We start from the raw sequence: 12,427 nt of genomic DNA on the forward strand, positions 1-12,427 counted from the left end.
TTGAAAGTGTGCATTAGAATACAATTTCACGTGAATATGTAAAACTAAGCTTTATTTTGGTGTAAATGAAACGAAGTTAGAAGGTACTTTGTGGTTTAAAAAAAAAAAAAAAAAAAAAAGTCCTGGTGCCTGCAGAAGAGCCCAAAGTCTCTTGAGGCATTTCTGCAACACTACAACTCTGTCAAAGAGACAGGAATGGAAAAGGGAGGTACTTCTTCATTGTTTGAGTTATTTTGATTTAATGTTCATTTTTGAGAGCGAGCACGTGCGTGCATGAGCAGAGGGGAAGGGTCAGAGAGGGAGAGAAAGAAACCCAGGCAGGCTCTGCACTGTCTATGCAGAGCCCAGGGGTTCGAACTCTCAAACTGTGGGATGACCTGAGCCGAAGTCCAGAGTAGGATGGGTAACAGGGCCACCCAGGTGCCCCAAGGGAAGTACTTTTATAATGTGATGTTACTGTTGTTCGTGTCCGTCCCAGTCACCTTCACTTCGGGAAACCCTGCTCTTTGCAGACCCGAGTGGATGTTGGGTCTCAGAATTGGCCCATCTGTATTGCAGTTGTCTCATTTCTGCGACATCATTTACCCGAATTGTGATGTCAGACCTGTGCCGGTCACTGCCCAGGGAAGACCAACGATAAACAGTTGAAGGATTCTTCTTGAGTTCTATCTTTGTAACACTATAACTTGATAACAAAATGGCTCGGAGAATGCCTGTGTGGCAGAGAAGTAAAATTCTGATACTGGAACCAGACCGAGTCCTCCAAAGTAAATTCCTGATCTTGAAGTTTCAACCACTCCTCCTCATCACGCTAAACACCTTGATTTCATGAAGAGCTTGGTAACCTGCTGGATGTAATGACTTGTTATGTTTTGTGTTTTGTTTTTTTTTTTTTAATTCCAAAGGTGTTTTGCCTTTAATGACTAAACAGCTCTACTTTAAAAAAAAAAAATTTTTTTTTAATGTTTATTTTATTTTTGACAGACGGAGCACGAACGGGGGAGGGGCAGAGAGAGAGGTATACACAGAATCTGAAACAGGCTCCAGGCTCTGAGCTGTCAGCACAGAGTCTGACGCGGGCTCGAACTCACAGACCGCGAGATCATGACCTGAGCTGAAGCCGGATGCTCAATCAACTGAGCCACCCAGGTGCCCCATAAACAGCTCCTACTTTTGAGTGTGAGCCAATTTAAAACTTAAACCATGTGTACAGCAGATAAAAACTTTTTTCTTTAGAAAATGTCTTTTTCAAAACTTTATCTACGGCTCCTACTTTTGGGGGAATGGTCTTTCTCCTTCCTCCCCGTGTTCTAGCAAAAGTAGATCAGAATAATCCTGAAGTTTGCAGTTTTAGCTACTTCTTCTAGAACACTTCAGGATTCAAAATAGCTGGGTCACTAAAGAGGAGTATCTTCCCTACAGAGTTCTCTGGACTCTTAAATTCCACTTAATTTAGATGTAATTCATCTGGGAGAGGAATAGTTGTAGGCTCTAAGGTGTCTGCGTACAACTTAGGCTGGAAGCTGAACCCTTTCTCACCTAAAAACTGTTCTAGAATAAGAAGGAATTGAAAAAGAACAGCCTCTGAGGACTCTTAATTGAAGATTTTATTACTAAGTGCCTAGCTTTACTGCTGTTTGAGAATTCATTGAAAGCTAGAGCTAACGGTTCTTCCTAAGGAGGTGGTCCTATTCTTAAACTTTTTAAAGTCACAAAACGGGGCACAACAGTCATTCCTTCAAAGTTCCTTCAGTTCAGAGTGAATTGTGAGAGCATAAATACCTCTATCCAGCAGCCTCCAAGAGTCTAGAACACAAGAGAAACCAAAGTTGAAATGAAAACAAGATTTTAAAAATCTGAGCTGGTTAAATGTGTTTGGTAGTAAGTGTCTAAATAGCTTTCATGAGGAAAAAATGGCTAAGATCCTGTTAACTCGAATAGTTCTAACAAGTTTGGTTATCTGGTTTCTTTCTTTTTTTTAATTTTTGAAGGAGAAAGAGACAGAGCATGAGCGGGGAGGAGCAGAGAGAGAAGGAGACATAGAATCTGAAGCAGGCTCCGGGCTCTCAGCTGGACAGCACAGAGCCCGATGCAGGGCTTGAACTCACGAACTGTGAGATCATGACCTAAGTTGAAGTCAGATGCTTAACCGACTGAGCCACCCAGGCGCCCCTGGTTTCTTAACTCTTAGCAGACTAGAAACCATATAGGGGAAAAGTCTATTCTCAGTTCTAACAATTTAGAAGTAGGCTGGACAGAGCACTTTGAGAAAGCAAAAGACTTAGACTCGGGGTCTAGGGCCACTAGTACAAGAGCAAAGCGAGGTCTACAGTCCCTGGGGCTTTGTAAAACAGCCATGGCAGGCGATATTAATAGGTACCCTGAGCTCTCAAGAACAGGTCAAATCATTGTGTAAACACACTCTGCTTTAAAAACACCTCAGAAATAGGTAAATTATAGGAGAAACTTAGCTTAACTGGTCATTAATTGAAAAAATGAGAGGCACCTGGGTGGCTCATTGGGTTGAGCGTCGACTTCAGCTCAGGTCATGATCTCACGTGGGTTTGAACCCCACATTGGGTTCTCTCCTATCAGTGCTGAATCCTTTTTGGATCCTCTGTCCCCTTCTCTGTGCTGCTCTCTTGCTTACGCATGTATGTGAGTGCATGTGCACTCAAAAAAAAAAATTTTTAAAAAGTTGTGATAGGTGATAAATACCTTAAATACATCAGCTTGATAGCCACCTGGCTGACTCATTTGGTAGAGCACTCAACTCTTGATCTTGGGGTCATGGATTCAGGCCCCACCTTGGTTAAGGGCCTACTTAAACCTATTTAGCTTGAAACCTGAAAGTATAATCATTTGCAAGTTTTTTGGTGTAGAATTAAGGTTTTGGGGATTTTGGGGGGAAGGCTGGGGGTCCTGTGAACAGAGTGCTACAGTCCATGTTGGTGTACTCAGATATTGACCTCAGTTTCTTAAAAAGAGAATTGTTGACAATTTGAGCACAGACTCTTAGGTTCAGTTTTTCTTTGGGTCTTGTATGAGAATGGTTTTGCTTTTTGGTTTTTGTTGTTGTTTTTTTAAAAGAACCCACTAAGGAGCTGCCCTTGAGCTATCTGGAAAATGTACTTAGGTCTTTACACATGAATTGGTGAGATTTTGTAGGTAGCAAAACCAAAACTAGTTCATATGTTTTCCCTCTTAAAATAGAAATTGGGGGCACCTGAGTGGCTCAGTCAGTTAAGCATCTGGCTCTTAATTTTGACTCAGGTCGTGATCTCAAGGTTGGTGAGATAGAGCCTGCCTGGAGTTGGGCTTTATGCTGACAGCGAAGCCTGCTTGGGATTCTCCCTCCCTCTCTGCCCCTCCCCCACGTGTGTGCACTTTCTGTCTCTCCCCCTTTCTCTTTCAAAATAAACATTTTTTAAAAAGTAGAAATTCGACTCTGGTCGAGTAAAGGAGTGTTTTGCTTGAGCATAAGTTCTCTGCAGATTTTAATAGTTTGATGTAGGTCAATGCCAATACGATGGCTGGGTCCTCATGGTAGTAATTCTATATAATGTATATACAGAATTGATCATTTGACACGGTCTTGAGAATTTTGTTAAGCTTAATGGTAAGTAGCTTTAGGGGAGTAGGAATTGCTAAAGTCCTGTGGGCTCCATGCTTGGGTGAAGGATAAATTTGTAAACTCCAATTTAACCTCAAAAATTTGAATAGTCAGAATTACTCTTGAAATTCATTAAATTATCTTAACCTCAAGCACCCACCAGTTTAAAAGATTCAGGGTCAAGAATGAACATTTTGATTTTTGAAGTTTGGCCCCCACTCTTTTCCTCAGGTTTCCAAGGACAAGGTCTGGGTTGAAAGGAGAAGGTGAGTAGGATTTTTGCTGTCACTTTATTTGCCAAAGTCCTGTAGCAAAATCTGGTAACGTGTGTCTGAACACCTGCAAAACAGCTGATGTTAGTTATGTGGTTCAGCATCTGAGTGTCAAGTGTGCTGTGCGTGTTGCAGAAACTCACACTGACAGGGAATTTGAGAGCAAGTTTGTCAGTGGCCTAGAGAATGGAAAAACAGTATTTGTCTTTTATTTCCAGAACTATGTCTCAGGAAGGCGATTATGGAAAGTGGACAATATCCAGTAGTGATGAAAGTGAAGACGAAAAGCCAAAACTAGACAAGCCCTCTACTTTTTCCCTCCCTCATGCTGGGCAGGGAGCAGCAAATGAGCCAAGATACACCTGTTCTGAGGCTAGGAAAGCTGCCCATAGAAGGAAAAAATCACCCGTGAAATTCAGCAACGCAGATTCAGTTTCAGAAGTTTCACCTCCCAAAAGGCAAAGGAGTGGTTCCCAGGAAGACCTAGGTTGGTGTCTCTCTAGCAGCGATGATGAGCTGCAACCAGAAACCCGGCAGAAGCAGGCTAAGAACATTGTGGTCAAAGAGGAGAGAGGCATCTCTTCTAAAGACAGTGCTGCCCAAAGACCTGGAAATCCCACCCCTCCTGCACACCACAGGCTCGAGGACGAGGAAGAAGAGTATGAAACTTCAGGGGAAGGCCAAGACATTTGGGACATGTTGGATAAAGGGAACCCCTTCCGATTTTACCTCACTAGAGTCTCGGGCATTGAGCCAAAGGATAACTCTGGAGCCCTCCACATCAAGGGTAAGTGGATGCTGGGTGTCCAGGAGCTGTCAGACTGCACTTAAGAGGGTCCCCCATGGCAAAACAAGGAGGGTAACCCAGAATGGTCTCCAAGAACCCTCGTTAGCAGTCTTAGCTACTTTCAGGGGAAAAAAGCATTTTGACAAGCAAATGCATTAGTTTGACTGTAAGCTGTTTCCTTGGGTCAGGAAATCATGGTGTTGCTCCATCCAGTTGGAATATTTAGACAATTCTAAACATTGTGTGAACTTGTAAAGATGAAACTTGCTACTTTCATGCAATAGCAAATGCTTGACAGCAGTTCTTTGGTCCATGGATGAGCAGTGGTAGAATCTCCTAAAACTTAAGAAGGCAAATTCGGGCTTCACCCAGGTTCATTGAGTCCCACTGTGGGAGCAGGACCTGCGATGTGTTAAGAAGCTTTTCAGGGGATTCTAATACCCAGTCAGGTTTGAGAACCACTGCTTGGAAGCCAGGTCTTGGTTCCTGGTGAAGAATTAAAAAGAACACCAGCAAAAAAATAAAAAAAATAAAAAAATAAAAAAAAAAAGAACACCAGCATGCAAATAGATTGCAGTTCTGAATCCAAAGATAGTTTTTGCTTGGTTTGCTTATTTCCCAGGGTGTCTCTATGTGATGTTATGATGTGTATGTATTTGGTTTTCGTTCCTGGTTGTACTTGGTTTTTGTCCCAGGCTCCTCCAACAGCTCTAAAGTAATAAAGGTCAAGGAAGGGTCTTCAGTTACTCGTAACAAGCCCCTTTCAATCACTCCTGGGTCAATGAGGTGACTTTTGGAAAGCCCTAAGAATAGAGGACTGATTGCCAAGGGGAACCAACTGTGTCATTAAAGTTGGAACTTTGAGTCCTGCCCCTTATCTCCAAGGAAGTGGGGAGAGGCTGGCGGGCGTTCATCACTAATGGCCAATGATTTCATCAGTCATGCCTGTCTAATGAAGCCACCATCTTAAAAAAAACCTGTGAAGAGGTTTGGAGAGCTTCCAGGTTGGTGAACACATGGAGGTGGACGGGACACACCCCTTGCCCCATACTTTATGCATCCTTCATCTGGCTGTTCCTGAGTTGTATCCTTTTATACTAACCTAGTAGTCTAGTAAGTAACACGCTTTCCTGAGTTCTCTGAGGCATTCTAGCAAATTCTCAAAGTCTAGGAGGGGCGAAATAAGGGATGCCATCAAGAAATTGCAGTACATTCCTTGTGTATACCTCTTTCGTAAAGATAGCTTCCTTAAGGGTACTGCTGAAATCTTTGTACCCCAGCATGTTGCTGACATGTGACAGGAAGGACTCAATAAGCATGGGTCCAATAAAGGAGCCTATTTTTAATCCTCAGGCAGTTTGATGGTTAAGAGTACAAGTGCTGAAGCCAGATAGCAGCCTGGCTTCAGATTCTGACTGGCCCTTCCTAGCTCTGTGGCCATGAACAGCCTTCTAAGGGGAGATGACCCCTCCACAAAAGGGGAATGACCAACTCCACCTCCACAAAATCCACTGTCAACACCATGGACATGATAAGAATAGTACTTGGCACCTAATAGGTCCTGTACAAATGCGGCAGTTGGTGGTAATGACCATGTAATTCCTCTCCTGGTACAGTTTATGAGAAGTGACCTTTTTGATCTTACTCGAAGTCTAGTTGGAAAGATTGAGGTGGGACCCCTTAGAGATGAGCTGGAATGCTAGAAATGAGAGCTTGGAGTTGTAGGTGAGGAAGTAGGTGCTCTCAGGCTGCAGAAGACGGTCTTGCTAGTCGTGGGTTGGGAGGTTTCTCAGAGAGGGACTTGAATATTGAAGGAGATAAAAACTAGAATCTGGAAAGAACAACACATGTCGTTATTGTCGTTATTGGCAATTTCTAGAGTTGATCAGTCATTGTGTTCTGAAATTGGAGGTTTCAGTTTTACGTTGTATTTTGTTAAAACTCAATAAATAGCTCAGAAATTTTCTCTTGAGTTTTAGGGAGCATTAAAGTCTAGTTTTGTAGTCATTGCTCAGTTCACTGTTCTCTCAGCCAAATTTTGACTGTCCATGACTAAATCAATTGTGATTTTTACCAGATTTTTATCATTTATTAGACATAAACATTTTGTCTTCTCAGATATTTTATCCCCTCTATTTGGGACACTTCTGTCTTCAGCTCAGGTGAGTTTATGGTGAAGCTTTTTCTTTGGATGAAAAGGGATAAAGAACTTTACGGGAAAATATGAGGTCCTATCTCAGTCCTGTGCAGGGTCCCCAAGATGGCATATACCAGGAGCCTGGCACCAAGAGCCACGGTTTTGGTATCCAGCCATCAGCATGGAGCAAGGATGCCTCTATCAGGAGAGCTTCTCGCTCTCCTGATACAAGGGTTACAAGGACTGGACAAGAAGTCACTTTGGAAATTCCAGCCTGAGAGACTTTTGGGGACACAGTTAATCTCCTGGGACTCTGGTCCCCGGGAAACCAGGGACCAAACTCCTGGGGAGGTTTGGGTAGGTGGGTGAAGGCCAAGTCGTTTGATTGAATTTAGAAAAGGGTTTCCTACACCTACCAAAAAGAATGGAGTAGAAGTTACAGTTACTTCGGCATGTTTGATTGTTCCTCCTTTATAGAGCTGGTCCCCTTGTGTTGATGAATTACGTTCATGATTCCAGGCTCTCAGACAGAAAACCAGTCACATCCATGAAGAGAGCAAAGCTGTCTGAATGGTTTCTGTTCAGCTTGACCTCTGAAATCCTAGTCTCCAGATGGAACATGGGGTGAATTTGTGTTCTCTTAGCTAGACTGAGGTGCTAGGTCCAGGTAGAGGGCCAAGGATTACCAAGGCATGGGGAGGAGTCCCCACAGGTAAGTTCAGTGCAGAACTTGGAGTCAAGATAGAATTGTTATAAGCCTAGTGAGTGTCCAGTCCCAGAGGCCTATTCACAAAGCTAGCTCATAAGTTAGGCTGAAAGGAAATGTTCCTTTGTAAAAGGCCTCGTTTATAATTACCTAGGGGAAAGGGGATAAATCTGTAAGCCCTTTTACTTAAATTAATCTGAGGCTGTTGAAAATACATAGTAAGACTATTTAGAAATACAAATACTGCCAAAGCATGCAGGATCCTTGCCTCAGACCCTGTTTTCTCACGCATTACTCCACTGATTCGGATCCCTTGCATTGGGTATTGCCTTCAAGATGTATTTTAGGTCTGAGTACTCCAGCATCAATGTCCAGGTTTGTAAATACTTGGAGTTGATTAGTCTAGAGTTGCCTTCAATTCAGCTGCCAAACTCTTCTCATTACAGATTGCTTGGCTGAATTACCCATAACTCCATTCCTTTTCTTTCCCTGTCTAGTTTAACTACTGCTTTGATGTGGACTGGCTCATAAAACAGTATCCACCACAGTTCAGGTGAGTACCACAATATGACTGATAAAATTGTAACTGTAATGGGACATTAAAACACAAGATTAGCATTTCTCAAGCAACTGCTGTTCATCTTAGAGTATCTTTTGAAACTATTAAGCATACAAAATCAGAGTTACGTAGGGAAAACAGCATTTGTTGAGCTCTTCTAACTAATCACATGCATTCCTAATACAAATTTTTGCATTTGTCTTGTTGTGTCCAGAAGCACAGAGGGACAAATGCCAACCTAAATAAGAGAACTTTGACATTAGTGTGAAGGAAAAGATCATTGCGACCTGCTTTCTAGACTTGGAAGCATGCCATGCTGCACTTAGCACAGCAGTGTTCAAAGAATCTTTGCTTTGCAAATGATGATTCCTGTAGTTGAGGAGCTAATGAAGGGAGTCTTAGAACCTTCCTTTATCCAGATTATGGAAGTGATGGATTTTTCAGTGTTGTTCACAGTTCCTTAGCCCGGTGTTAGGCAGTGCAAACAAAATAAAGATAGCATCACACAGTCACCTGCCACCTGTCTTGTTTCTGACATTCACCTAGCAGAGTCCCATAGCAGCAGGTGGAATGGAGGAATGTAGGAATTTTCCTACAGGAAAATGACTGTAAGGGTCCTCAAAGTCCTTGGTGCATTTAGGACATTAGATTCTGGAGACCTCTAGTAATAGTAGGTAAAATGCTATTGAAATTTCCCAAGCGGCTTGGACCATCAAAAGCTTGTATTTGACCTGTGACACAAAGAATTAGTTTTAGCTGCATGTAACAGAAAAGCAAAAATAACTGTGGCTTAAATGAGAGGAAAAAACTTCTCCAGCCTAACAAGTCTAGATGGTAGACATTCGTGGTCTGGATTTCGGGGCTGCCATGGTTCTCAGGGACTTAGCCACCCATTCTGTCTTTCTGTCCCACCATCCTGGTGCATGTCTTCAGATGCCTTCATGGTCCAGGATGGCACCCAGAGCTCCAGGTCACCGGTCTGTGTTCCAAGTGGCAGGAAGGAAAAAGGACAAAAAGGCCACATCCCAGCTCTGCTCCCTCTGAGCAGCCTCCTAGAAGTCCCACACGACACTTAAATTTCATTGAGCTGCACTTGGTCACAAGATGATGCCTTGTTTCACTGAAACATAACCACCTCTCAATGAGTCTGCATCATGCCGTGGGCCTAGGCTTGTTCACTGTTGTATCTCCCGGGACTAGGATAGTACCTAGTACACAGGAGTTGAGTAAATATAAGTCTAATGAGGAAATGCTCTTTGACTTGGTCCAAAGGAAGGGAAAGAAAAGAGCATACTAGATAACAATAATTGTTTATCTTTTAATCTGTCTAAGCCTGAACCCATGAATACAGAGCAAACTGTGTTATTTTGGACCAAAGAGGATAATTAGGAATTTTCTGGAGTCACAACATCTCTGGGTCGCAACAGAGTTTCGGGATCAGGCCACGTGACCCCATTGTAAAGGTAACTGGTTAGTGAAGATGAACTCAGTAGTAGTACTCTGCTAGCTCTGTCCTCAGCTCCGTACTCAACTACCACTAAGGCCAGAAACACGTGTGGTAAGGAAACTAGCATTCCTTAACTGGCCAAGAGTCCAGCTTTAGAAAAGATGTATTCTAAATATTTCTGATCTCCTTTCAGGAAGAAACCAATCCTGCTTGTGCATGGAGATAAACGAGAAGCCAAGGCTCACTTACATGCCCAGGCCAAGCCTTATGAAAACATTTCCCTCTGCCAGGTGAGCTACTTCTGTTTGCAGTCATGCTTACTCTGTTAGAAGGAAATGTAGACATTGAGTCTGTCCACCCATGTAAGGGCAAGAGTCTTTTGTCCTTCACCAACAGATACTTGTCTAGCCTTGGCTTAAAGGCTTCCTGGGATAACCTGTCTTGTGTGTGGGTAGCCCTGTGTCGGAAGGATATTTCTTTATGTTGACCTGGTATCTCAGTATTAGGTTCTCCAGAGGAACAGAACCCATAGGGTATGTTTGTGCAGAAAGACTTATTTTAAAAGAACTGGCTCGCATGATTGTGGGGCCTGGCAAGCCCAAATCTTGTAAGGGTAAGCCTGCAGGCTGGAGACTGAGAAAAGTAGATGCCACAGCTTAAGTCCAAAGACAGTCTGGAGACTGAATTCTCTCTGCCTTGAGGGAGTTGGTCCTTCACTTAGGCCTTCAACAGACTGGTTGAGGTCCCAAACAAAGAGTAATCTATTGCATTTGGTCTATTAACTTAAATGTTAACCTCATCTAGGGGCGCCTGGGTGGCTCAGTTAGTTGAGTGTCTGACTTTGGCTCAGGTCATGATCTTGCAGTTTGTGAGTTAGAGCCTCACTTTGGGCTCTGTGCCAACAGCCCTGAGCCTGGAACCTGCTTCGGATTCTGTCTCTCTCTCTCTCTCTCTCTCTCTCTCTCTCTCTCTCTTTCTCATGCGCTCTCTCTCTGCCTCTCCCCCACTTGCACTCTGTCTCTCTCACAAAAACTTCAAAATATTAAAGCTGTTAACCTCATCTAAAATACCTTCATGGCAACATGTGACCAAATGTGTGGGTATTGTGACCTAGCCAAGTTGACACAGAAAATTTAATCCTCAGCATTTCCTTTTACTTTTTATACGTGGGTCCTGACTTCCCATCTCTGGAGCCACATAAAAGAAATCTTCTTCCAGAGGTGACTGATGTTTGTATTTAAAGTTCTCCGTTGTACTTTAGTTTTCTTTCAGGTTCAAGCATTCTTTAGTTGTAACAATCCCAATCTTTCCCCAACCTGCTGGTACTCCTGTTTGCATCTAGTTTGCCAGTGTCCTCGAACCTGACCAGGTTATCTGGATGCAATTCAGTGGCTGTTGTTTTCTGTGAGTGCAACTTGAAACTTTTTATTTTGACGACTTATCTGACTGGTGTTAGCTGCTGCTGACAGTTGACCTGTAGTCCTCTCAAATTTTCCACCTGAATTGCATCCAACGTCTATACTGGACAGATGAACAAATTAAGCCTGTTTAAAAACTAGCTGTGTGAGTCGTGATGGAAATGATCCAGACTTAATGAGGGGACACTAAGTGGTCTTGTAACAGGTATATCTGTTTGGTTCGCTGGGACCAAAGCAAAGCAGAAAAGGCCAAAAAGTTGGCCAGGTTCTTGATACAGTTCCTTAATTCTGTCCTAATGCTTTTCAGCCAGTACGTAAAAATATAATGTAAGTCTTGGACTTTGATCATAACTGGTTGCTTTTGATGCCATGCCTGAAAGAATATTACGTGTGGCACTTCATGCAAGAAGCAGGCAAACTGGGGAGAGAGAAGCAAGAATTTTTCATAGTAGGATTTCCTTCTTGTGGAAATAGTGGTTCTGAAGTGGCTGGTGTGATGTTGACCTTTGCTATTCAGGAGGCTCATCAGTCCATTTGTGAACAGCCGTGATAAGACCCTCCCATAAGCCCCTTTGTCTCCCTGCCATGGTAAAATTGCCTCAAGGTTTCTGCTCTTGGAGTGCACTGACCAGAGTGAACTACATAGAACCTATTTTTTTTTCCCCATTTTCTTTCCAGAGTCTTTTCTCCTGTCCATATAAAATGTAAGAGTTCCAATTCCTTTTAATGTTTCAACTACAAAATGTTACCTGTGCATATGTGGTTATTTTTAAACATTAAAAGTGAGAAATCTCAATCTGATCAATCTGGAACCTGTCTCAGATTTTTCCTGTGATATAACCCACAGTACTTTCTACAGTTGGAATTTTAAAACCGGCATTCCTTTACCCAACATGTTTGTGGCTCACCTTCTACATAGATAAGCCTCTGCTACGAAGTTGCGTAAAATGCCATTGTTGTGCTTATGCTTCCAAAACAAGAAGAGGTTAAACTGCAGTAGGATAGTTCTCATCAGATTAATAGTGGACAGAAAATAACAAAGGAATCCTAAAAACCAGTGATGAAATCAGTGGACATAGAAAGTGTTTTTCAAATACGAGGTACCTAATCACGAAAGTTCAGGTGTGGGGCATGTCTGGTGGCGTGTACCAGGCCGGCCACTAGAGGGCATGATGACCCACTGTGTTCTTTACCTCTTGCAAAGAGCTGTTCAGAAGGTCCCACCCAGCTCTAGTCTGAAGTGTAGGATTGTGGCCCCATCATAACTTGTTAAAATACCATTATACCTTGTCTATAAGATGAATTCTTGGCTATTTTGTTTTTTTGGCAACATAGTGTCATTTGATGAAATGGAGGCATACCAGGCACAGAATCAACAGATAGTCACATTTTGCATATGTGGGGCCTGGGCCAGAGGTTGAGGCCTTATGGTGGTCAAGGTCATATCGCCTGGGTTCTGTCCCAGTTCTCCACCTACCGTCATGGAGT

At 42.9% G+C, this 12,427-nt stretch overlaps 1 protein-coding gene across 7 annotated transcripts in view; it reads left to right on the top strand.

Moving 5' to 3' along the window:
- The window catches only part of TDP1 (tyrosyl-DNA phosphodiesterase 1), a 92,059-nt gene that overhangs the window by 1,949 nt on the left and 77,683 nt on the right, over nt 1–12,427 (top strand). For 6 of the 7 annotated variants that reach the window (XM_042944047.1, XM_042944049.1, XM_042944050.1 and 3 more), the window contains 4 exons: nt 4,104–4,672; nt 6,791–6,834; nt 8,013–8,068; nt 9,715–9,811. In XM_042944047.1, coding sequence (XP_042799981.1) covers nt 4,108–4,672; nt 6,791–6,834; nt 8,013–8,068; nt 9,715–9,811 — 762 coding nt within the window. In that variant the 5' untranslated portion in view covers nt 4,104–4,107. Of the gene's footprint in view, nt 1–3,442; nt 3,880–4,103; nt 4,673–6,790; nt 6,835–8,012; nt 8,069–9,714; nt 9,812–12,427 lie in introns of those variants that run through there. The other variant, XM_042944048.1, reaches the window with a different exon arrangement.

The sequence above is a fragment of the Panthera leo genome, chromosome B3 (assembly GCF_018350215.1).
Source record: "Panthera leo isolate Ple1 chromosome B3, P.leo_Ple1_pat1.1, whole genome shotgun sequence".
NCBI lineage: Eukaryota > Metazoa > Chordata > Mammalia > Carnivora > Felidae > Panthera > Panthera leo.